Consider the following 25013-nt stretch of genomic DNA (forward strand, 5'->3'; position numbering starts at 1 on the left):
TGGGGGATTCCTCAGTCTTAATGGAATGCAGAGACTACAGAACTCGGGTTCACCGCGGTGAGAAACACAGGGACTATCAGGGAGCTGGTGCAGAATACAGACACCTTAGACATGTGATAAATCAGAAAACTGGGCTCACTTTTGCTTTTTCTGAACAAGCTTTGTGTATATTAATATTTCATCAAAATGAGGGAGTAAACCAAGAAAGACATGAAACCCAGGAGCCAGGGATCCAGCCCAGGAAAAAGGTAAAGGGAAGTCACAGAATGTCAGCTCAGCGCTGGCCCGACAGCATAGGCTCTGGAGGACGGACAGCTGTAGGACAATGTCTCCAGGGGGAGGGAGAGGGGTGGATTGGATGGGAGCTCTGTAACTGTTTGAGAATATGAGAAAAACATTGACAGATGTCTTAGTTACCCAGTGCTGCTACAACAGAAATACCACAAGTGGATGGCTTTAACAAACAGAAGTTTATTCTCTCACAGTCTAGTAGGCTAGGAGTCTGAATCCAGGCTGCCAGCTCCAGGGGAAGGTCTTCTCTCTCTGTCAGCTCTGGAGGAAGGTTCTTGCCATCATACTTCCCCAATCGTAGAGCTTCTCAGTACAGGGACCCCAGGTCCAGAGGACATGCTATTATCCTGGCTCTTGTTTCTTGGTGGTATGAGGTTCCCATGTCTTTCTGCAGGCTTCTTTCAAAAGAGATTGATTTAAAACGTGAATTTCACCTCATTCACATCATAGAGGTAGGATTTACAATACACAGGAAAATCATATCAGATGACAAAATGGACACACAATACTGAGAATCATGGCCTGGACAAATTGACAGATATTTTGGGGGGACAATTCAATCCATAACAATAGGCGTGGGTGATAAATCAGTTGGAGCATTGATTTTAAAAAGTGATAAATCTATAGGCAAATGAAACAGGAGAAACAAATAGTTTTAGGAGAAAATCAATATAATTATAGTAACACATTACTTGGCAGTTCACTCAGCAGTGAACATTAGTTATATAGTCAGAATAATGCAAACATATTGACGGTTGACTTAATCCAAAATTGTGATCTAACTAAATTGGGATGAAAGGGTAGGGGAAATGGGAGAGGTATGTGTAAACAAGCTAAATCCTCTGCTACTACAATAAGAAGTCAGAATTTGGTATGCAAAATTGACAAATCGAGAAATACCAGTGTAAATGTATTGTTAACTGTAGCTGAATTGAGGACCTTATGTCGTCATGGGGAGCTGCATCATTCTCACAATCACCAGTATGTTCAAGTCTATTGTTGGCGGCAAAAAAAAATAAACAAATAAATACATAAATTTTTTTTTATTTTTATTGTGCCGATCCATTCACCGAGGGTCCCTCATGCCCTAGCTGGCCCTCTACCTCACCAAACATGGTGTTTTCTTCTAGCAATTGTTCTCTCCTGATGTCCTTTCCAAAGCAAGCCAGTTGAACAATGTTGTGATACATAGGGTTTTCATTGGCTAATTTAAAGAAGTAGATCACCAGGCCTTACCTCCTAGCCTTAGTCTGTAAGCTCCACTGAAGCCCATCAACCATGGGTGACCCTCTTGGTATTTGAAATACGTGTAGCTTCCAGCTTCACAGCAGCATGCAAGCCACCACAGTACGACCATCTGGGTCGAGTGTAAACATATTATCTGCAACTGTGGGGTAAATATCAGAAGAAATAGGTTGAAAGAAGAGAGTGGGGCAGCAGCTGCTTGTATTGTGGAAGACTTTAAATGCTATTTGACTAGAAAACTATGTGCAGGTTTTACTTTAAAAAATTAATCTTTAAAATGCATTCAAAAAATAAGGCAAATTGTTGCTGAAATGTATTCTGCTTCTTTGCTCTGAGGTTCCTTCCCTTCCTCCAGCCTGTGGCCATATCACCAAGGATATACTATAAACTCATGTCTCTTAATGAGCTGACCCAGCAGGCAGCAGTGGAGGATCCAGTCAGCATTTCGGGGCTTGTTTTGCCCTCTCGTTAAACAAGAGCCAAGTTCTGAGGAGTTTTAATTAAGCTCAAATTGGGAATGAAGGAGGGGGAGGAATGTGGAGAAAAGATGAAAACCCCACTCCTTGTTGCAGCATACCTTGTCATCCATTATTGCTTACATAGCAACGATCAGCCCTACTCAGCTACCCCTGGGGAAATTACCATATGTAAATATGAAACTCAGGATTACAAAAGGTCATTGAATTCTCGAAGTGATTACTGTTCAACTTAGTCTTCAGGGATTAGTTATTTACACCAAGTTAATAACTGAAAGAGTATTTCGTAAATGATCCATTTAGTCATAGTGTACATTTAAGGTTTTACAAAAATAATCACTACAATTTATGGTGATTAGAGTATTAAGTTCAATTTCCACTTCTGTTTGGAGGCAGCTGTTTCTCTCCAGTGTCCCTCAGGTTTAATACAGCAGGGTTCATGGGTCATATGTTGTATCTGCGACTGCTACCCTGCCGTTTTAGCCGAGAGACTCTTCCATTGTGCTGACCTCACAAACGGATCCCTTGCACAAGGCTGAGCCCAGTGCTGAGGGCAGTCACTCTTCCCACAGTTCTAGATCCTTCACTGGGAGCTTGACTTTGAAATTTGTTCACAGGATGTTCACTGATTCTTAAATTAAAGCAACATTTTCTTAAGGACTGTGAAAGAAGTTATGTTAATATTGTAGTAATTTGTGGGAGGATTTACAATCTTTTCTGAAAGGAGAAAACAACAAATCCATATAAAATTACATTTTTTAAACATTTTGATACATTTTTCTTTTATCGTCATCAGAAGTACAGTAAAACTTGTGAAAGCTGGAACCTACCTGTGTAAGACGGAAACTTATCAGAGAAGGAAAACTCAAATATTTTCCACTAAAAGGAGAGAGAGAAAAGTAGTAAGACTGTACCTTGTCAAAGGTGGAAAGCTTTCAAGACGCAGAAAAATAGGGCAGTCTGGTGGAGTTCTGGCTTTCACAGAACTGTCACTGTATATGTGACAGAGGAAATGAATTAGCCCTACTAGGGAATGAGTAAGGTTAACAGTACAGAGAGATTATAGAACTGGATCAAAATCATCCCTGTGAATCTGCAGATGAGGAAACTGGGGCTGGGCTTCAGGACTCTCCTAAGACCAAGCAGTGAGGAAGCAAGGCAGTGTCCAACCAGGACCAGAAGGAGGTTCTTCCCAGGTCTTTGCTAGTCCCTCCTACAGTCAGTTCCAATTCTCCAAAGCAAAGCAAAAGCCCAGTTGACGACTGCACCTCCCTCCCTTCATCCTGGTACAATTCTCAGAATCAAGTCTCTTCAGGGTGCAGAGCCACTTGGTCTTTGCAGCTAAGTGTGTAAGTACAAACTTCTTGGGAGGGAGAGAATATCAGAATGTCAGAAAATTTTGTCTATAATACGTGTTTTTACTTAAAAGATTTCCTTTAGCACTTTTGTTCCAAATCCTATTTTTGCTGAATGTTAGGAGCATTCAAACCCACCCAGAGGCACCTCAGAAGACAGGCCTGGTGATCTGCTTCCAAAGGTCCAAACAAAACAAAGCCATTGCCCTCAAGTTGATTCCGACTCATAGCAACCCTATCGGACAGAGTAGAACTGCCCCTTGGGTTTCCAAGGAACGGCTGGTGGATTTGAACTGCTGACCTTTTGATTAGCAGCCCATCTTAAACGATTCACCACCAGGGCTCCTCCTTGAAAACCCTATGGAGAAGTTCTACTCTGCACACATGCAGTGGTCATGAGTTGGAGTCGGCTTTTGACAACTAACAAGGAATGGGGTACTTTATTGTCCATTAAAACGTGACGTATCTACCTCACAAGACTGTCCACTTCAAGCTGATTTTGAGAACACACTGATACATTCCTTTAATTTTCTTTGGTAAGTAACCGTCTTTTTTTAATAAAGAAAAAAGAGAAAAAGGAAAATCTTAGTAATGGGGAAAAAAGGTCAGACTATTCACTGACAAGACATTGGCAGTTCCTATCATTTGTAATCCCAAGGGAGACATGCCAACTAATGGATGTCATGGTAACAAGTACATTTCTACTTTCTCTTAAGTCAATAGTCTAAAAAATTGCTTTGTTTCCCAGTAACTCCTTGTGTAGAAGTATTTATTTCCAAATACGAGATCTGAGATAATAGAAAACCAAGGGACTAACCTACGAAACACTTCATAGAGAATCTAGGGCACGGTTTTGTCCTAAATGAAGCAGTGAAAGATGATTTTGAAACTATTTCCAAATAATACTTTATTGTGTCTCTGATGGTTTACACAGCAGTTTAGGTTCCCATTCAACAATTTCTATACAAGTTGTTTAGTGACATTGGTTAAATTCTTGACAATGTTGTGGACTTTCTCATTTCCATCCCGGTTGTTCCGTTGAAAACATTTTTTCTTTTTGAAATAATTTTTATTGTGCTTTAAGTGAAAGTTTACAAATCAAGTCAGTCTGTCACATATAAGCTTGCATACACCTTACTACATACTCCCATTTACTCTCCTCCAATGAGTCAGCCCGCTCCCTTCTTCCAGTCTCTCCTTTGGTGACCGTTTTGCCAGTTTCTAACCCTCTCTACCCTCCTATCTCCCCTCCAGACAGGAGATGCCAATACAGTCTCACGTGTACACCTGATATAAGTAGCTCACTCTTCATCAGCATCTCTCTCCAGCCCATTGTCCAGTCCCTTCCATGTCTGATAAGTAGTCTTCGGGAATGGTTCCTGTCCTGGGCCAACAGAAGGCTTGGGGGCCATGACCACCGGGATTCTTCTAGTCTCAGTCGGACCATTAAGTCTGGTCTTTTTATGAGAATTTGGGGTCTGCATCCCACTGTTCTGCTCCCTCAGGAATTCTCTGTTGTGTTCCCTGTCAGGGCAGTCATCGGTTGTGGCCAGGCACCATCTAGTTCTTCTGGTCTCAGGATGATGTAAGTCTCTGTTTCATGTGGCCCTTTCTGTCTCGGGCTCATAGTTACCGTGTGACCTTGGTGTTCTTCATTCTCCTTTGATCCAGATGGGTTGAGACCAACTGATGCATCTTAGATGGCCGCTTGTTAGCATTTAAGACCCCAGATGCCACACTTCAAAGTGGGATGCAGAATGCTGAAAACACTTTTTAAGTCATGTAAGTCCTTGTAAGCATTTTAATACTTCTAAGTCCCATTTTTTTTGTGTGTGTGCGCTAAAATAAGACGCCCCCTTCCACCCTATTGTCAAAGCACCCTCTCCTTTTGAGTTGAGGCATATTTTACCATGTCTGCTTAACTTTGGTGAATAAGACTTGCTTATTTATGGAATAGTCTGCTTAACACAACCTGCTTCAATCCATTGCACTGTGGACCCATCACCCCCGCATTTGTCATTAAGACAAGTTGTTATTTATGTGAAAGGGCAGGTTGTTTAGCTCCTAAAGGAAACTCTAAGGTACAATTACAGCAATGTTAAGACATTTCAGGCAGGAAAACTGGCTCAGGTACTAGCTTAAAAAAAAGAAAAATAAAGCTTGATTTCCTGTATTTTTTGGCTTAAAGATCTACCCAAAGAATGCATGATTTTTGTTGCTTTTAAGATTGAGTCACTTAAGTTACCAGCATGCAGTTTTAACTGTGATTGTTGGTATGGCTAATATTGGGAAGAAGTGGATTTGTCTCAAGTGTGAAAATAAGCTAAATTAGCTTATGAACTAAGGTATCACCCTGCAGTTTTTTCACTGGCCTTCTGTCATGTCCCCTGGTAGGCAATGTCATCTGATGGCAGGGCCTGAACAGGAGCACTGTGGAAAACTTCTCCTTCATCTGCTTAAATGAATAAGCAGAGTTAAATGCCGTTTCATTGCTTCTAAAGATAATGCAAGCATGAAGATGACTCAACTCCTTTGGTTTCTTTTACATTCCTGGATCCTATCCTGTCATTCTGAATCATAATTTCCAAGGTGGGGCGGGGGGGGAGGGGGGGAGCAAAGTGTGTACCTTTTTTAAAGAACTTTTAAAGCCGTGGAAGTTCTTATTTATCACACGGGTACTGTGCTTCATCCTCATCAAATCCATGGGAGTACCTTTGGAATGAACCCGCTTTCAGATCCACCCCTACCTGCAGTGATTGAGGCTGGGGGCCTGTGCCGGGAAGGGAAAGTTCCCTCTCCTGTGGGATGCATGCAAGGGCTTCAATTGCTGTGCCCATGACAAAGGGTACTGAGTTCCTGGCCCACTCAGCTGTCATGCGGGGTGCCTCGTTCTAAGGAAACATAGCTGGAGTGGTGGCTAGAGTTCTCTCCCTTCCGGGTTTTTTTTTTTTCCTTTACTGCACAGATAATAAAAAGAGAGTTTTAAAAGGGAAAAATCACCACAATGCCAACATTTGAAGACATTCATCACTTTCGTTTTTCTATTTTCGTCTATAGTCTTCGTTATAATTGTTCCATCCAATGGTATTATTTCTTTCCCATTACGGAACAGGTAGACTTTCGTGAATGGGTTTAGGAACCTAGCTCTCCCTGGCTTTATGATGTCTACAAGTAAATACATTCCAAGTCCTAAACCAAGTAAAAATAAGCTTTTTGTAGGCCCCAAGGCTTAAAAGCCCTGGGTTTGAAACTGAATCCATCATTTACTAGCTGGGCAAGTTATTTAACACCAGAGTTTTAGTTTATTTCTGAAGCAAGAGTTGTTATTGTTCAGTGCTATCAAGTCCTCCCGGACTCATGGGGACCCTGTCTTAGTTTAAAATCTCCACTGAAACCTGTTCAGCATCAAGGCAACAGGTAAGCCTCCACTGATGAATGGATAGTGGCTTCCCATGAGGTGCACTGGTTGGTAATAGAACCTGGGTCTCCCTCATGGAAGAATTCTATCACTGAACCACCATTACCCCAGAGCAAGGATAAGAAATATCTGAAACATAGTATACATTAATAATGGTTTTTTTTGGGTCTCTTTTCATCATATCCTTACAACACCTCTAAATTTGTTAAAGGCGTTAAAGGTATCTAAGTTTTACCTGATGAATTTTGTTTTCTCTTAATATTTGCGACATCATGATAGAGTGCCTCCACCGAAGTCCCCCACCCTCCCCACCCCAAGGAGCATTGTCTGTTATTGAATATATTATCTCATTTCCAACTTAAAGCATATTTTGAAATTTTATTTTTCCAAGCTGCAGCAATTATAAAGACAGGAAAAGTATGCGTACAACATGTTGGTCAGATTTAAACATTAATGAAAATGTAAGTTGCTTTGTACATTGTGGTTGAGAGGCCAGCTTTTCATGAGACTCCTACTTTTACTATGGAGAACAGGGACAGGGGAAGTTGTGGAGGCAGTGGTCTACTTTTCTTCCCAAGGGACTGTGGCAGAGGCTGTCCTTGTCCCCTAGATCCTATAGACTAAGTGCTGGTCAATGGAACTTGAGTGTAACGTACATCTTCTGGATTGCATGTTAATAGGAAGGTGCAGGTGTTGGCCTTCTCTTTTCTTTCTTCCCTTTGACATTATATATGAGAAACAAATAACTGTTATCTTGTTTAAGCCATTATCTTGGGTAGCAGCCACACTTCTATCCTAATGAATACAATGAATGTATATCCTACCAAGATAGCGTACACTGTCTTGCGTACTAAGACTCGGGGATTTTCTGATAAGGGAAGAAAAAACAAAAAAAACAAATGTTCAGCTTAGGCCAAGGAAATCTATAGCAGTCCCAGAAAGCCTCTTATACAGAAAACTGTAACCCTGAACGGGCAAATAGGATTATGTAGTCAGACATGAGTTTTACCAAGATTTTTAAAGAAAGACCGTTGTCCAGTAATATATTAATGGCTCTAATATACAAAAAAAGATGTTTTATATGCATATAAATTCACCAATTTCATATGCAGCTTAGAGAATAAAAGACATTTCCAATCCTCAAAGAACATCTGTTAAAAGATTCTCATGATAACACTGTAAAACGAACAAGAGTGGTATCAATTTTTGCAAGGAAGAAGATGTTCATCACACTTCGGATGGATATTTAGTCAAGGACCTTTGTAGGAAACTGATTAAAAAGCTAAAAGAGTTCTAGAGAGTGTAACAAGGGAATATCATCATTCTTCAACCACAAAAGAAGTTTCATCCATTTTCAGATGTTCCCAGTCTCTAATTTGAACTTATAAATAGATCAATCAGTGATTAATATAGTCATTTCTGTAGTAACTAAAAAATAAAAAAACAAAGAATAGGTATCCACAAATAAAAGTATTAAGTCTAAAAGGTAACTGTGTTTGGTAAATTACTTTCCTTTTTTCAGAGGATAACTAGCATTTACTCAGTAATGTTCTGCTGCTTTTAAAGCAATTATCCTGCTGCCACATGGCGTCTGTATCACTGACCATAAATTACAGGATAAAGAATGCATTTCACTACTTGGAAATTTGAAAGCACCGTAAAACTCAGAGAAGTTAAATAATCATTCATTTTTCAGAAAAGCTTCATTTTGGAAGGTCCAAGTTACACATAATACAGAAGCCACTGATTTTGAAGGCTGCCCTGAAATAACTGACATGAAGGGCAGGTCATTTGAACAGAAGCTGAGTTCTCATGGGACCACATGGTAGGGAACATGAGAAATTGAAAACATCAGTCACTGATGGGAAAGGAGCACAGGTCCTGGTGGTAAGTGGGATATGGTCTGCCAGAGCAATCTCACCCATTTCTAGGTGCACACCTCTACCAGGTAGCACCACTGACAGGATCTGTACGAGAGACCATGCCAAATATAAATATTTTTAAAACTGTGTTCACTGTTACTTAATATACCGTTCTGCATACTTTTCTGTGGTGTAATGATCAACCTAGTCTTAAGATTCTGAACAAGCAGAAAGCTGTAATCTGAAAAAGAATGAAAGGCAGATTTTTTCTCTTTTTTTTCCAAGTTAAACTAATCAACCGTATTAGCTGAAAACTACCATGGACCTACCAATGTGCTACTTGCCACGCTACTCTGGGCAAATCTATCGCACTTCTATCAAGTAAAGCAATACAGATATAAACACACTTACTTTAACATGGATAACCAGTTTAACTTTGTGTGGATCAAATACAAGGGATTTTGTGAGAAAAGTATTAAGGTTCTATAAAAACAAAGCTGATTTTAGAAGTTTTAGAAGATATTACATAGTCAAGCTGACTATACTGAACATGTCTACAGTCTCCTAAAATCTGGTTTCTCACAGACTGTGCTAACAGTGAAAGATTTTCAAGTATTACTAAAAATGGTTTAAAAATTCCTTTCAAGGGAATTTAAAAGTTATTCAAGTGAGGAAAAAAGGCTTAAAAACTAAAGTCTCACAAGAGCATATACTGAATAATCTCATTCATGCAAAATTCTAAAAAATGCAAACTAATCTGTAGTCCTGGAAAGCAGATCAGCGGCTGCCTTGGGTCTGGGGTGAAGGGACAGGTAAGCTGCAAAGGAGCAGAGGGAACTTTTGGGGGTGATAGGAATGTTCAGTATCTTGATTGTGGACACGGTTTCACGAGCGTATATATATCAAAACTCAATGAATTGCACACTTTAAATGGATGCAGTTTATTGTATATAAATTATACCTCAATTTAAAAAACAAAGAATATATACATACATTGAAATATTATTCAGCCATAAAAAGGAATGAAGCTTTGATACATGCCACAACATGGCTGAATCCTGAAAACATTATGCTAAGTGAGAAGTCAGACACAAAAGGTCACTTATTGTATGATTGCATATATACGGAATATTCAGAACAGATAAATCCATAGAGACAGGAGGCAGATCAGTGGTTGCCACAGGCTGTGGGGAGGGGGATGTTAAGACACTGCGTAATGGCTATGGGTTTTCCTTTTGGGGTGATGAAAAATGCTTCTGAACTAAATGGTGGTGTTTGTGTAACACTGTGAATGTAGTAAATGCTACGGAATTGTTCACTTTAAGACAGTTAATTTTAGGTTATGTGAATTTCACTTTAATAAAAAAAGAAAAAATACAAAGACAAAAACTCAAACAAAACAAACCCCCAAAACCCCCAAACAAACCAAGCCCCCATCCCCCCCAAACAAAACCCAAAGCTAAGCCTCACTTTCCTGTAAAGTGGAGAACAAGTCTTCCAGACCAAGCCTGACAATACCATTATTTGTATTTTCACTCTTGCCACACATCTTTCAGCTGGGGGGGAGAGGGATGGACGAATGAAATGCTCCTCCTCCTCAAATAAAGGGATGAGAAAGCTGAAGGCACCTCAGAACTTGGTGAGCATTTAAAAATGCAGTACAGCAAAGTTGTTTAGAGCATAGACTTGGGTTTAAAAGACACACATGTGGGTTTCAATTCTGGCTTTGTCGCCATCTATGGACTGGTCACAAAGCTCCTGTGCCTGCTAGTTAGAAGTCACTTCAGTTAGAAGTTACTTCATGTTCCCCTTCCTTTGTCTGTCATTCGATTTAAAATTTTTCTTCATGTGCTGACAGTAGCCAGAGTCCTCATGCATGAGATTCTACCTAAAACAGATATGAAGGAAAAGCAGATTCAGGCACACGTCTCTTAATCTGTTTTCCCAATTGTAAAATGGGAATACCATCTAACTACTATGGGACTGAAATGGACATATAGCTCAGCATCAGCCACAGAAGCATGGCTTATGGCAGGTGCCCAGTAAATATCTGTTAATGAGTGAATAAGTGGATGGGATTATGAAGGTAGAGATGATGAAGGTAGAATGTGTGCATATGTATGGGCTGAGAGAGTGTAAGTTGACAAAGGAGTGAAGTACTTAGTACAACCTAGAAATGCTATAAGCATTTGCGGGTAGAGAAAATATCAGTTTTCTAATGAGAAGAATCATTTAGCAATGTATACCATACTGCAATTCATACATGTCAGATTTACAGAAATTATGAAGAGCGCCCATTTAACCAAAAAATTTGAATTGGGAGGAGATAATGTGTTAACTGGCCAATCACCCAGCCTCTCAAAAAGCATGATTATGCTGAGTATTACAAGAATACATTTCATTTTTTATTAGATTTTATGTAAGGTAAACATACTGCTTAAGCACGCCTCACAGCTTCTCTGACATAAATCATTTATCATTTTTACGTACAAATTCTGAATTACAATCTGAATTTTATTAAAAACAAATATAAACCTAAAAAAGCTTCCTTCAAGTACACATTATGCATAATTTCTGCATTACATCTTACATAAAATGTTCTGAATGATTAAGTAGGACCTATTACCCTTTGAAGCAAAGAGTGGGGCTGGTGGCTGAAAACCACATACATATAACAGAAAGAGACAAACGTGCAGATGAGGAGGAAAGGCCTGTGATCTCTGGCTACAGGCAAAACCAAACCAAACCAAACCCGCTGCCGTCGAGTCGATTCCGACTCATAGGAACCCTATAGGGCAGAGTAGAACTGCCCCATAGAGCTTCCAAGGAGTGCCTGGTGGATTCGAACTGCTGACCTTTTAAGAGTTGAAACCAGGAACACAAAAGAAACTTGGAGAAAAAGACATTCAATACTCTACTTCAGCAGAAACAGTCAAACATTTGTAAACAACTTTTAAACAAACCTCTTCAATATGCTGTGTTGCTATATGGTAAATATTCTTAACTGATTTTTATTTGACTCAAAAAAGCTACTTTCACTGCTGAGGAGTGAGTACTTGACCCTTAGATTTGGTAAAAGCTTTGCTTTCTTTCCTTGGAGGTAAGAATAAAATGTAATTAGTGCTTGTTCAGGGGTTGTTTATGAATTTCCTAGGCTAGGGTCTCTGGCCACTTGGTTTGCTTGTTTGCTATTTCCACCCAAAAATAGGTTTAAAATAAACTGTACAGCCAGAATTAATTAAAAGATGTGGCTCCTTGTTGACATCACTCTTTGAAAGTCTGACAGGCGAGGACACTGGTGATACTGGCTGTGGATTTTAATTATCCCTAGTATCCTTTTCCCAGGATTTAAAAAGTATGAGAATGGCAATGGCAACTACTTAAAAAGAGTAAGGCTGAATTGCACTTAATGTCCAGGACAACTACAGTACTAAAAATCCCAAGGAAACTGTAAACAAGCAAGCAACTGTTCAACAGCCTTTTGCATTTGGTACCATTACGTAAAGCTACTATTTTCTTCCATTTACTTCTTCAGATATTTTTATGAAGTGACTGCATGTAACAGTAACACAAGAATGAATTTTCCCTTTAAGTGTTATGATACAGCAAAAACACATTAATGGCTAGAAATAAAATCTGAAATCTCTAACGCTAAATCCTAATGGAAAAGTCAAGCCTTACAAATCCACACTTGGACACCTCATGCTCTGAGACAGAAGAAAAGCCTCTGAAACTGGCTAGGGCCCTTCTGGTGGAGTGACACACGTACATGCAAGCAGCAATGCTCTGGATGAGTTACGCTCCCCCTTAGTCTACAGTTTTCTGCAAATTTTATTTTACTATTATTATGTTGAGCCCAGTATCAGTTTCAGCTAGGTCATCAAATTATTTGGGAATCATAAACTTTTTATTTAAGCAAAGTGACAGAAGACATTTAGTTCCCAGAAGCTTTCTAATAATAGATTTTGAAGAAGCTAAAAATGACACAGTTTAGTACAAACTGTCCTTTACCTTTATTGCTTGTATATATAAGGAATACATTATAAAACTCAGCGGAAGGGGGAAAAATAATGGAAAAAAAAAAAAGGTTACCTGCTTTAGCATTTTTAAGAACAGTTTTGGTAACTTCTTAGACCAACTTGCTTATCTGAAATAGAGCAAAACTACAACACAATCGTAATTCTATTTATCACAGCCATTATGCTTTCACTTTTTATTTTCTCTTCATAAAATATTAATGCTATAAAAATGAGGTCAATGACATTCTTATTTAAAAGACACCTTGTATTGGTATCAAAATGTGATTGATTTAATGCCAACTGAAAAAATACAGCTTCTATAATCTATTATTTCAATGAAGTTTTATTATTATACTTTAAAGTTATTTTCAAGTTGGTAGCAAAGTTACTGTTAACAATATAAATTTTCTCTTTATAAGTGTTGAAATGTTCTCTTAAGTGTTGAAAGGCAGCAGGCGCTCTTGGAGGGCTTGCAAGGAAAATGAATTATCCAAATATCTAGGATAAGTAGGATACTTGATGAATTTATATCTACTTCTTTGACTTCCTCACTAGCTTTTCATGATTTGCCACGTTTATTCCTCCTTGGTATTGTGAAGAGAAATCGAAGCCCAAGTCTTTTACTGGAGCAAGTATTTCCATTTTCCACTATTTCACTTTCGTTATTCAAATACACTGTAAAACAATAATCACTGCAGGAAGGAATGATTATTTAAACTGGATGACGTTCATTTCCCTTTTAATTTCATTTAAGAGATTAGTATTAGTCATAAAAGCTTTACAATTTCAACACACATCCACACAATCACAGAATCACAAATCTTTACCCCTTAAAAAAGACTTCCATTTTGTTCAATGTTATCGTAAGCTGATTTTAGTCTAATGAAATGAGGTAAAACTGCTTTCATTAAATACAACAGCCACCACTTACCTTTAAAGATTTTACAGGTAGAACTACGTTCAGTACTGATCCAAGGATGCTGGCATCAAGACCCTCACTTTGAATTATCCCTAAAAGTTTTATATCTCTATGATGTACCACCAATTATTCTAGAATTACAATACCCTGTCTTTAACTTGGCATATACTATTATTTTGGGAAAAAAAATATTAATGTTTTGAGATGAGATACAAGAACATTATTCTTGAGGTTCCACCTCTAATATGGAAAAAAAAAAAAAAAAAGACAATATTTGCACATAGCAGCTAGTTTGACATCCCCTGTTGCTGTTAGCCTAGCCTTCACACAACGAGCATGCATATACAGCCACGGTTCACTGCATGTGTTCTGACGTTCATAAGTACTGCTGCTTATTCAAGTCACAGATGCCCCCGTGTTATGCAATGAGACAGCTGAGTTGCATGTCCACCATGAGAATAGGAAAATAAACGATGAAACAAATGCAGCAAATAGAGGCGGCTGGCATTCAGAACACGCCAAAAAAGCGAACACTCATGAACTGTCATTAAAAGGGATTTTCTTTCCTTAAAAAAAAAAAAAAAAAAACCCAATAGTCTTTCTTTGCATATTTTTAAAATTTAAGGGTCCCAGAGAATCATGAAGTGCCTTGTCGTTTTTGCTGCTGACTTCTGATGACTTCTAGTTGTTTTTTGCATTGCTGGTAGTAAGTAGAAAGACTTTTGTTTTCATCTAAAAGCTTTTTATGTTCCTGTACCAGACGAGATGTATTTTGCTGGTCCTTTTCATCCTGGTCCAGTTCTGCAACTAGTTCCTGCCTAAAAGAAATATCACATAATAAAATATTACACATGATGAAAAAATTCATACCTTATTAGCTGATGATGGAAGCTCAATTAGAACTTTTATTCTGAGTCTACCATGCATCTTAGGTAAGCTACTCACCTTTAATTAGGGGTGACATGGAAACTATCATCCACTCTCTAGTATAATCACACAAATATCATAATACTTCTAATAAGGAACTGTACTTAGACAATTAATGAAACAGATTAAATGGTACAATAAAAGTTTCAGAAATTTTCAATTGGTACCCTTTCATGCCAGGTAGAGGAAAAGGCTGGGAAAGGCTCCAGTGGGCTACAGGAAAACAACGTTTGAAGTTTTTATCATTCACTTTCTACTTGTATACTCATATTCTCAAGTCACAATCCTAATTACAGTGCAAAGTTGTAGCTAACAAAACATTTGCAAACTAATTAAAATAGATGCTATCCAACTTAAGTCTCTTTCCTATTTTAAAACAGTAAGAACAATCCAAAGTACTGCTTTTTAAGGCACTCACTTTTGTAAACATTTTTTAAAAAGACCCAATCAGAATCTTTTATAGTCTGGTGAACTTCTTTAATTCCTTATTATTTGGGGGATATGAAGTACTGGCTCTTAAAGTGAGCATACTGGATATAACTGAATCCTCAAATAAAATGACTTCTTAGTTAACAGTCCTCATTTAAAATGGATTCAAACTGTCATCATTTTCACATTCCCTCCTCTACCTCGCCATTTATTTTTTCTCCAATATAGGACTCCTGGTTAAATGATTCAAGTATGAAAAACAGTATAGGTTAAGAATGTGAAATAAGAAATACAGTCTATTTTTAACATGAAGTGTCAGCAGTTCCATAATTAGTTCTATAATTTCTAGACATGAGCATTTCATTTCCTATCTAGTCTTATCTTTAAGTTACAAAGTTGAATTCATTTAAATTGTTATATCATTAAATTGGGTTATAGCTATTCTTTGTATTTTTTTAAAGCACAAAAAGAAACATTTTACAAATTAATTCATAAAACAAGTGTTTCCATTTATTTAAAGTTAAAAGAGGGAATTCTACTACTATATGTACATGTAGTTTCATGTTTTTCTCCTGTAACACTTCATTTTAATTAACACCATAAATCATCTTCATATGTATAAAATTTCATGAGGGTTGTGCTTAAGAAAATTGACCACTTAAAAAAAAAACCAAACAAAAAGACCTGTGAAGGAGTGTGGAAACTGGGCTGTATTTTGTAAAAAAAAAAAAGGAGCAGGAGGCTGTTTCTGGACACTCAGAAAAAGCACTTGTGGGCATAAAGCTCTCCGGGAAAACACTCGGAGGGTGTGAAACAGAATCCCCTACTAAGGTAATTCTGCTCTTCCAAACACACGCCCGGAAAGACTGTATCTACAAAAATGTTTCTAAAATAAAGCACAACTGGAGATTAGTAAATCAAATTATCTTCCTACGTCCAAAGAAACAAAAAATCTTTACACAATAAATCTAAATAGCTTTTAACTTTAAAATTCTGAGAACATAAAACACATGGTTATATACAATCAGTTTATCTTCCTTAGAACTAACATAATATGATATAGTCAAAAGAGTCGAGTTCATGAAAAACAGCCAAAGGGTGTTCAAAACAAACATGAACATACATAAGATCTCCAGGCTGGAAATATACTTTACGACTGATTCTAGGAATTATAAAATTTTCACATTTTCAAACAAAGTCCCACTGTACTTTAATATATTTCAAACTCTAAATACTAATGTGTTTTTATTTTTATTCATAAAAACAACTTACTTTCTCTGTAATAACAATGCAATTTCTGTTTGAACTTTCATATATTCTTGTGCCATTTTACAATGCTGTTCAAACACTGCCATAGATTCTTTGGAGTTTGGGCATGGTGCTAGAGGCTGAAAATAAATCAAGAATGTTAAAACGTAATTAAATCAAATTCAATATCTAGCTAAGAGTAAGGCAGACTGTAATATTAATTTCTGTAGTACTAAAGTAGTGATCTTTTAAAAATAAACGTTAAACCATGCCCTAGAAGATCTCAGTGTCCTCTTGTCAGAGTTAACTCAGAACTCAATTTACACTTGCTGTTTTAACACTTTTGCTGTCATCGAGAATCACGATTAGAGTACTCCCTTAGCCTTTGGTAGTACATTTCAGGTGGCCAAACTGTTTGTATTACACCAAAAGATGTTTATGGCTCTCATAATCATGAGGAGGCCTGAAGTGTATTACTTATATTTTAAGTCACTATGAACATGAGAATGTATCACAAAATGTATTAAATAGGAAAAAGCTTATTTATTTTTTTTGAGTTTTATATTTTAATACACAAAAATAAAAGAGTGAAAACGCTACGGTTAGCAGTCATGAACAAAGATACAGCAGAGTAATTTGACTATTAGGATAAGAAGGAAACCCTGGTGGTACAGTGGCTAAGAGCTACGGCTGTTAACCAAAAGATCGGCAGTTCGAATCCACCAGTTGCTCCTTGGAAACCATATGGGTCAGTTCTACTCAGTCCTGTAGGGTCACTCTTAGTAGCAATCGACTTGACAGCAACAGGTTTTCTGATTATTAGGATAAGAACATATGATTTTGCCAATTTTAAAGGTGATTAACCTAGTTGAAAAAATAATTTGTTTTAACTAGGTTTTAAAAAGTTCAACAAGGCCAGTGAAAAGCATAAATGAAAATACAATGACAGATAGGAATTCAATTGTCAGTTTTAAAGATAAACTCTCTAAAAAGGAAAAGTGAACATTTACTAAGGAAGCGCTCCTTTACCTGTAGTTGGTGATCCAGTGTAAGATAAGCCATTGGTATGGAGTTATCTGACCCATTCGTATCTGGAATTGAAGCATGTATTATATTTATTTTCTGTCATAAATAATTATAAACAAAAAGCAAAAAAGTATGCATCAAATTTGGTATATTTTCCTAAAGTAAGTAACATGGAGACTATAAGTTATTTTACTGGTAATGAAAAAAGTCTATTTTGAATTCTAAAGGTAAACAAAGGACAGTCAATGACCAGATAATTACAATGTAATCATACCTACAAACTGAGTTGGCTATAAACTGAATGGAGCCCTGGTGGCACTGTGGTGAAGAGCTTGGCTGTTAACCAAAAGGTCGGCAGTTCAAATCCACCAGCTGCTCCTTGTAAATAAACCTTACGGGGCAGTTCTACTCTGTCCTATAGGGTCACTAGGAGTTGGAATCGACTTGAAGGCAACAGGTTTTTTTTTAAATAAACTGAATAGAATCTAATATATTAAAATAGGGAAAGGGAGAAAGCAAGAGACACTTGGTCTTCCAGTGAATCATTTTCAATTTATATAGAGTCTAACGTGACAATGCCCTCCATCCCACCTGTCCCAATAAGAGTCACCGCAGAAAATGAGTGGTGTTACAGATGAGAGCATATTACACATACGAACAGTATAGAAACAAATAAGGGATTGTTTACAACTGACATTCAATGGGGCTAATTCAAATAAGTAGCCAATCTTATCAAACTATTTGAACAGAAACCTTTGTATTTCAAAAGAGGAAAGATTGCCAAAACAACCATCACCAGAAGCATGGGATGGGCCTGTCTTAACAGTAATGCTTCTGTGGAACAGCTTCAGAAATAAACTGTGAAAACAATATTAACCAAAATTAAACCTGTTACCATCAAGTCGATTCCGACTCATGGTGACCTCGTGTGTTTGTAGGGTTTTCTTGGTTCTATTCTTTATGGAAGCAGATCACCAGGTCCTTCTTCCATGGTGCTGCTGGGTGGGTTCAAATTGCCAATCTTTAGGTTAATAGCCAAGTGCAGCCAAATAAACTGTCTGTGCTGGCCAGGGGCCTTATATAGACAGACCACTCTATTTTAGTAGTTGCTTTCCCATTGTTAGTAGAGAATAAATGAGTGAGTCGTCCAGCACTTTTTCTGACAAGCAATTCCTTTATGGAGTGGTACTGAAAAAGGCAATGTCAGGAGGGGCACTACATTCAATCCAATAAAAACCTGAGAGTCTGATTGTTCAGTAACCTTATTTACTGTTGGCTGATTTTTTTTTTTTTTTTAAGCCAAAGAAAATGTGCTTGCAAATAACTCCAAAACTAAGCTAAATCAGATCAAATGAGATAATGCATTAAGAAACACCATGCAGAGCTGACCAATCTTAAGCATTCAACTCGTGATTGTGGTGATGATTACTGTTATTATTGTTAATACTAAATGGAGAATCAGGAAGAAGGAAGGACAGTTTTAAAGTCAGGTTTTTGTATTTCGGATTGAAAAAGTAATGTTTATTAAATACTAGAGTGAAACAATAATAAAGTATTGCCTAGTAGAGCCTTAAGGTACTTAAATAAAATCATATTCTAACACAAATGCTTTTCTGAAATGACTAAGCAAGAAATATACTTAATTTGTTCTCTCTCTGACCAAATCTCTCTCAACTCCCAACAGTAGTCTTGAACTGTGCTCCCATAGAACACAGCTTTCCATAAACTAACACTGATTAAAAATGATTTCCCTCTGACTTTATAGTAATTAAGTGACTTGAAAGATTTTCCTCAATCTAATGCTTTCATTCCTATCTCTTTCTTAAATTTTTTGATACTTAATTTATATTATTATATCACCACCCTGTATGTGATACGTATTTGAGCAAAAAGTTTATCAATGTTTCATAGTATTTTGATGGCTGAAAAAATCCAAGGATTCTGCTATTCCAACAATTAGAGCCCCTCCATGGTGAGGAACTTAAGGTCCTTTATTGAGTTTCATCCTGTCTCTAAATCCAAGAAGTAGATTTCACTTTCTCACTTACAGTTTTCTAGAATGAAATTTAGCTTTTATCCCTAACAGCAATAATTGGTCCTAAGATAACAAAGTTATTCCATGAACGTTTATTTTCTTTTTTAATGTTTCAATTGCTGCTGTAATTTAGTTTTTTCCTCTGAATGTCAAGACTCACACTGGTTTGGTTAAATTAGGTGAAATATCTTTTTTTTGGCACACGAAACACAATGCTTACCATGATTGCAGACTTATACGTTCTGTTCCCACAGAATGCCTTTTTCTCCCTTCTGATTTATGATTAAATTTCCATCGATGTATTACAAAAAAGTCAGGGACTATGCAAGGTCTTATTTTATTGATTTCTCTTTTAACTATTAAAAAAACACTCAGCTTGTACGGCAAATTTATTATATAACATGATGAGGTTATTTTTAATGGGTCAGTATTATTACTCTAATAGGACTGCAAGCAATAAGCCATGTCTTATAATTCCATCTTTGTAAAGTACTAAGCACAGGAAACTCTTATGAGCTCTTTTCCTCTCTGTAGCTCCCTCTACTGGGTCTAAGTATCTCTCTTACTATATCTTCTTAGATATGTATGTCATTCTTTATCCTCATTATGTTATAAATTGAAACTAAAGAGCATTTATTATCTGCTGATTATTACAGAGCCCTGGTGGCTCAGTGGTTAAGAGCTTGGCTGCTAACCAAAAGGTCAGTAATTTGAATCCACCAGCTGCTCCCTGGAAACCCTATGGGGCAGTTCTACTTTGCTCTATAGGGTCACTATAAGTCCGAATCAACTTGGTGGCAATGGTTTTGGATTTAGGTGTTTTAACTTCTACATGTACTCAACTTTTTTCTGGGTCAGTGGGCCTTCAAAGAAAAAGCCTTTACCTCTTTCTTCCTATGATTTATTCTACTGCTTGATTATCAGCACTCTTCTTAGAAATAGTACAAAACTGAACTTAATTAATTGTAAACATAAACCCAAGTCTTAATGATTAAAATTGAATCCAAAATTATTTAAAAGGATAACCATCCATTTATGACATATTTCAACGTAAAGACAAAATTTAGTTGATGGTACTGCAACTGAGGCTTAGGTAAGATTTCTAGTTACTGATATTTTGTGTACTGGAAAGGAAGAAAAATAAGACAGGAGTTGGAAGGGTAGGAGAACACATGAAGTGGAAAGCCAGCAGTTAAGTGAGAGTACTTCACAGAAGTCTGACTTTATCATCATCATGAACCCCTCACCTGCCACATGGTGACCGGCATCCTGATTAGTCTAAATCGAGGTTAGGAAGTTCTGCCAAACTGAGAGACAGATTCCAGAAAATGCTGTTAATGTTAGGAGAGTACTCCTCACTGGAAGTTTAGGAACCAAACAGAGCTGATATCACCTGAAAGTTAATGACGAAATGTGGCAAGAGCATTTCCCTGTCTACCAAAGGGGAGAAGTACATCTATGATGAATTTTGCATATGTGCTGAGTGGTGAATGTCCTGGACAATCCTTGGCTGGACTGTGCTGGGATGAAACTTAGGAGTTTTGGCCACCACTAAATTTAAACTTAATAAAACTAGACAGCACACCCCTGGCTAAACTTAGTTCTATCTTATGTGACATAGAGAAAAGCCACTCAGTTAATTTTTTAAATTAGAAACTTGACTAAACCGTGTCAAAAATCTATAAATACATGGAAGCAGTACTTTGGTAAAAGCAAAAAGCTTTTGAATTTCAATTTAATTGCCATTATTAATAACATAGCTGATCTATGTTATTAAAAAAAACCCATATGGTTTCACTTTCCAAGGTCTAAGAGATCATCTTTCCCTCATCTAACTTAATTAGCACACCAAAAAATAGCTTTTATAGAAGTATACTGCTGGGTGTTTATCAAGGTATTCTTTAATACTAAGGAAAGTTAATTCCACATGGCATGTCATTCTCCTGTTGGCCTATAATAAATATCCCATTACTACCTTCAGACAGGTAGATTTTAATACCAATATTGTGACCAGTTACTATTTATGTTTGGGAGTTTCAGTAACTCTTAACAGGCTTTTTATAATCTATTCAAAAGAATATGTCACTGAAATGAAGCCCTCCTATCAGTTAGAAATGATTCAAAGGACTCAATGGTCAGCAATTTTTTTCTCATTAAGGTATATGATTAACTTGTGTCTTTAAAATAAACAGAGATGACGATATATGATGATAATTTTTACCATTCTGCTGATTTTAGCATTTTAACAGATAATGACTTTTTACTACTATCATTCAGTAGGATATATTATAGTAGGAAAATCACAAACCGAATTATCAAGCATACATATTTCCTAACTGGAAAAAACCTACAACTAACTAACTTCAAAAGACATGCTTAGAATCTGGAAAAAATGCAAAAACCAAGGCAGTCTCTGTCTGTCTCAGTATTCAAAAAGGCATTTTAAAATTTATTGCTAAATGTTTGGCCATAATAATATGAAGACCTAAATTACTATATAATGTCTGCCTTTGTAAAGATTATAGCAATGACATGACTAAATGAATATAAATATGATTAGTTCAACTACTTCATAATTAGAATGACAAAATAAACTGGTCACCTGTGGAATCGTCAGGTGTCCATGGATGACTTCGAGCTGGTTTTTCTGAGGTTGGTCCTGAGGTAGTGATCATTCTGACGCTAGGACTGGATGACCTACTGTTCACCTGTAGGAATAGGAAAAAATGTAATTACTGATTAAAAAAAATGAAAAGAGAAAATTTCTATTAAAAGGCAAAGGAGACGCTTCCATTTCTAGCAACAGAAGTCCAGAAACATTCTTGCAGAAAACCAGACCAAAGTTCTAAGAATACAATATATATACCTATGTATACGTAAACACACACAAAAATGTATAATTAAAAAAAATTGTAGGCACTCACACACATAATACCTCCTAAAAACTGATGAGTTTGCAAGAAAATAAATACTGAGACCAGAAACATATCAGGATCAGGAGTCTGGTGAGTACTTCAGCTGTGACTCCTGGGGATTTAAAGTAATCACCAATAGCCTAGAGCTTTCGTTTTGACTGCCTGCTGCGCTCTGAGGAACTGGAGATAAAGGCTTGAACCTTTGTAGGATGGGGAGTAAGACCAGATAATACCCTCCTGCTTAAAGCTAAAACACAGGGAAGGCTTCACCCTTAGGGAAAGAATGAACTAGGAAAAAAATCTACCCCACAGAAGCAGGCAGCAAGTAAATTTGTATTGGTCTTAATATTTTTTAACTCTAGGTGGAGGGGAAAGATGTCTCCACTGTGAATCCATAAAAACATTCCCAGAATTGATGGAAAATACAACAGGTCCTACACATAACAAATCCCACATAGGAAAAATAAGAGAAAACCCACATATGAAACACATTATAGTCAAATTCTAGAAAACAAAAACAAATAGAAGATAATAAAAGATGCAAGAGAGGAAGGATAAGACAGATTACCCACTAAGGAATATCAATTGGTGGGAGGTGAAAGAAAGTTTTATGGACTCTGGAGAAAAACCACAGTATACCGGCAACAGAGAGAGGTGTTGGTTGCACATGACTGATGTAACTGGTGTCACTGAATTATACATGTGAAAGATGTTTGAATCAGCAAATGTTATATTATCTGTATTTTTAAAACAACAACAAAAAATATCAGTTAGGCTTTCAAAGGCAAGAAGGGAAGCTAGGAGAAAGCAGAATGGTATCTTCACAGTACTGAAAGACAACTGCCAATCTAGAATTGTTTAGCCAACAAAAATTTGAAGAACTAGGTAAAAATAACATTCTCAGATGAGCAAAAACTGAGTTTACCATCCACAGACCCTCACTACAGAAATTTCTAAACCAGGTACCTTAGGAAGAAGAAAACACTTTCCAGTGGAAGAACTACGATGCAATCATGAATACCAATAAAAATGGGGATAAATCTACACAATGACAATATTAAACAGTGACTAATTTATTGAGTTATCAAACAAATTAACTAGATAGCACTAAAATTCTGAATAACAGCAGCATGTAAGCAAGAACAATATTTTAAAATCCTGTATTGTTCAGGATGAAGGTAAAGATATTAACTTTAAACTTTATTAAGTTGTGTATGAGTGTTAAGATTTCAAAGGTAAAAGAACAGAAGCACAATATGTAACTCCCAAACCCAAGATAAAATTGGAATGAGAAATATATTTATTCAATTTAAAAGAAGGTGAGAAAGGAAGGAAAAAAGAATAAAGGGAACAAGAGAAAACATAAGAGAATGCAAATTCCTCTGAAATCCCAATACATGTAAATAGATTACACTCTCCAGTTAAAATATCTTTAAAACAAACAAACACCCCATGATGTCAGTCTGGATTAAATGCTGGATTATTTTTATAAGAAACATAGCTAATTTGCAAAGACAGTGAAAATAATGTTAAGGGCTGAAAAAAGATAATGAAGCAAAAGCTATCCAAAAGAAAGTCATGCAGCTACGTTAATATTAGAGAGAATAGATTTTAGGGCCAAAAAAAAAAAAAAATTTATAGAGCTATAATGGTAAGTGGTTCAATTCAGAATTTATCAGTTCAACTTTATATGCTATACCTATTAACCACATCTTCAAAGTAGGTTAAGCAATAGAACTGCAAGAAGAAAGGGACATACCAATCATCACAGTGGGATATTTTAATACTCCTCTCTGTTAATGATAGATAAAAGCAGACCAAAACAAAACAAAATCATACCATATAACTTGAGCTTGATTAAAAACAACTTGGATTTAAACATATGTATGAATCCTATGCCTAACATTCTTTTAAAGTACCTATGGAACATTTATGAAAACTGAACAGAAAGCATAAGGCCATAAAGCAAATCCGAAGGAAGTCTTTAAAAGTTGTTGTTGTTAGCTGCCATCGAGTCAGAGACCTTATGCACAACAGAAAGAAACACTGCCCGGTCCTGCGCCATCCTTACAATTGTTATGCTTGAGCTCATCGTTGCAGCCACTGTGTCAATCCACCTCGTTGAAGGTCTTCCTCTTTTCCGCTGACCCTGTACTCTGCCAAGCATGTCGTCCTTCTCCAGGGACTGATCCCTCCTGCAAACATGTCCAAAGTATATAAGACGCATTTTCACCATCCTTGCTTCTAAGGAGCATTCTGGTTGTACTTCTTCTAAGACAGATTTGTTTGTTCTTTTGCCAGTCCATGGTACATTCAATATTCTTCGCCAACACCACAATTCAAAGGCGTTAATTCTTCTTTGGTCTTCCTTATTCATTGTCCAGCTTTCACATGCATATGATGTGATTGAAAATACCATGGCTTGGGTTAGGCGCATCTTAGTCTTCAAGGTGACATCTTTGTTCTTCAACACTTTGAAGAGGTCCTTTGCAGCAGATTTACCCAAAGCAATGTGTCTTTTGATTTCTTGACTGCTGCTTCCATGCCTGCTGATTGTGGATCCAAGTAAAATGAAATCCTTGACACCTTCAATCTTTTCTCTGTTTATCATGATGTTGTTCATTGGTCCAGTTGTGAGGATTTTTGTTTTCTGTATGCTGAGGTGCAATCCATACTGAAGGCTGTGGTCTTTGATCTTCATTAGTAAGTGCTTCAAGTCCTCTTCACTTTCAGCAAGCAAGGTTGTGTCATCTGCATAATGCAGGTTGTTAATGAGTCTTCCCCCAATCCTGATGCCCTGTTCTTCTTCATATAGTCCAGCTTTTCAGATTATTTGCTCAGCCTACAG

The 25013-nt window shown here is 37.0% G+C and overlaps 1 protein-coding gene and 1 long non-coding RNA gene across 7 annotated transcripts in view; both read right to left on the reverse strand.

Annotated features, from left to right (window-relative positions):
• Positions 1-451: 451 nt before the first annotated feature.
• On the reverse strand, positions 452-3015 carry LOC126071225 (uncharacterized). The gene is made up of 3 exons (XR_007516333.1): positions 2927-3015; positions 1528-1678; positions 452-689 (listed from the first exon to the last, which is right to left on the reverse strand). It is a non-coding gene; the product is annotated as an uncharacterized LOC126071225 (long non-coding RNA).
• A 10819-nt stretch (positions 3016-13834) lies between these two features.
• Positions 13835-25013, reverse strand: part of MAP3K7 (mitogen-activated protein kinase kinase kinase 7) — an 81570-nt gene continuing 70391 nt past the window's right edge. For 5 of the 6 annotated variants that reach the window (XM_049897458.1, XM_049897424.1, XM_049897444.1 and 2 more), the window contains 4 exons: positions 21853-21958; positions 17219-17280; positions 16214-16329; positions 13835-14403 (listed from right to left, as the gene is read on the reverse strand). In XM_049897458.1, coding sequence (XP_049753415.1) covers positions 14223-14403; positions 16214-16329; positions 17219-17280; positions 21853-21958 — 465 coding nt within the window. In that variant the 3' untranslated portion in view covers positions 13835-14222. Of the gene's footprint in view, positions 14404-16209; positions 16330-17218; positions 17281-21852; positions 21959-25013 lie in introns of all 6 variants that reach the window. The other variant, XM_049897435.1, reaches the window with a different exon arrangement.

Source organism: Elephas maximus, chromosome 1 (genome assembly GCF_024166365.1).
Source record: "Elephas maximus indicus isolate mEleMax1 chromosome 1, mEleMax1 primary haplotype, whole genome shotgun sequence".
Taxonomy (NCBI): domain Eukaryota; kingdom Metazoa; phylum Chordata; class Mammalia; order Proboscidea; family Elephantidae; genus Elephas; species Elephas maximus.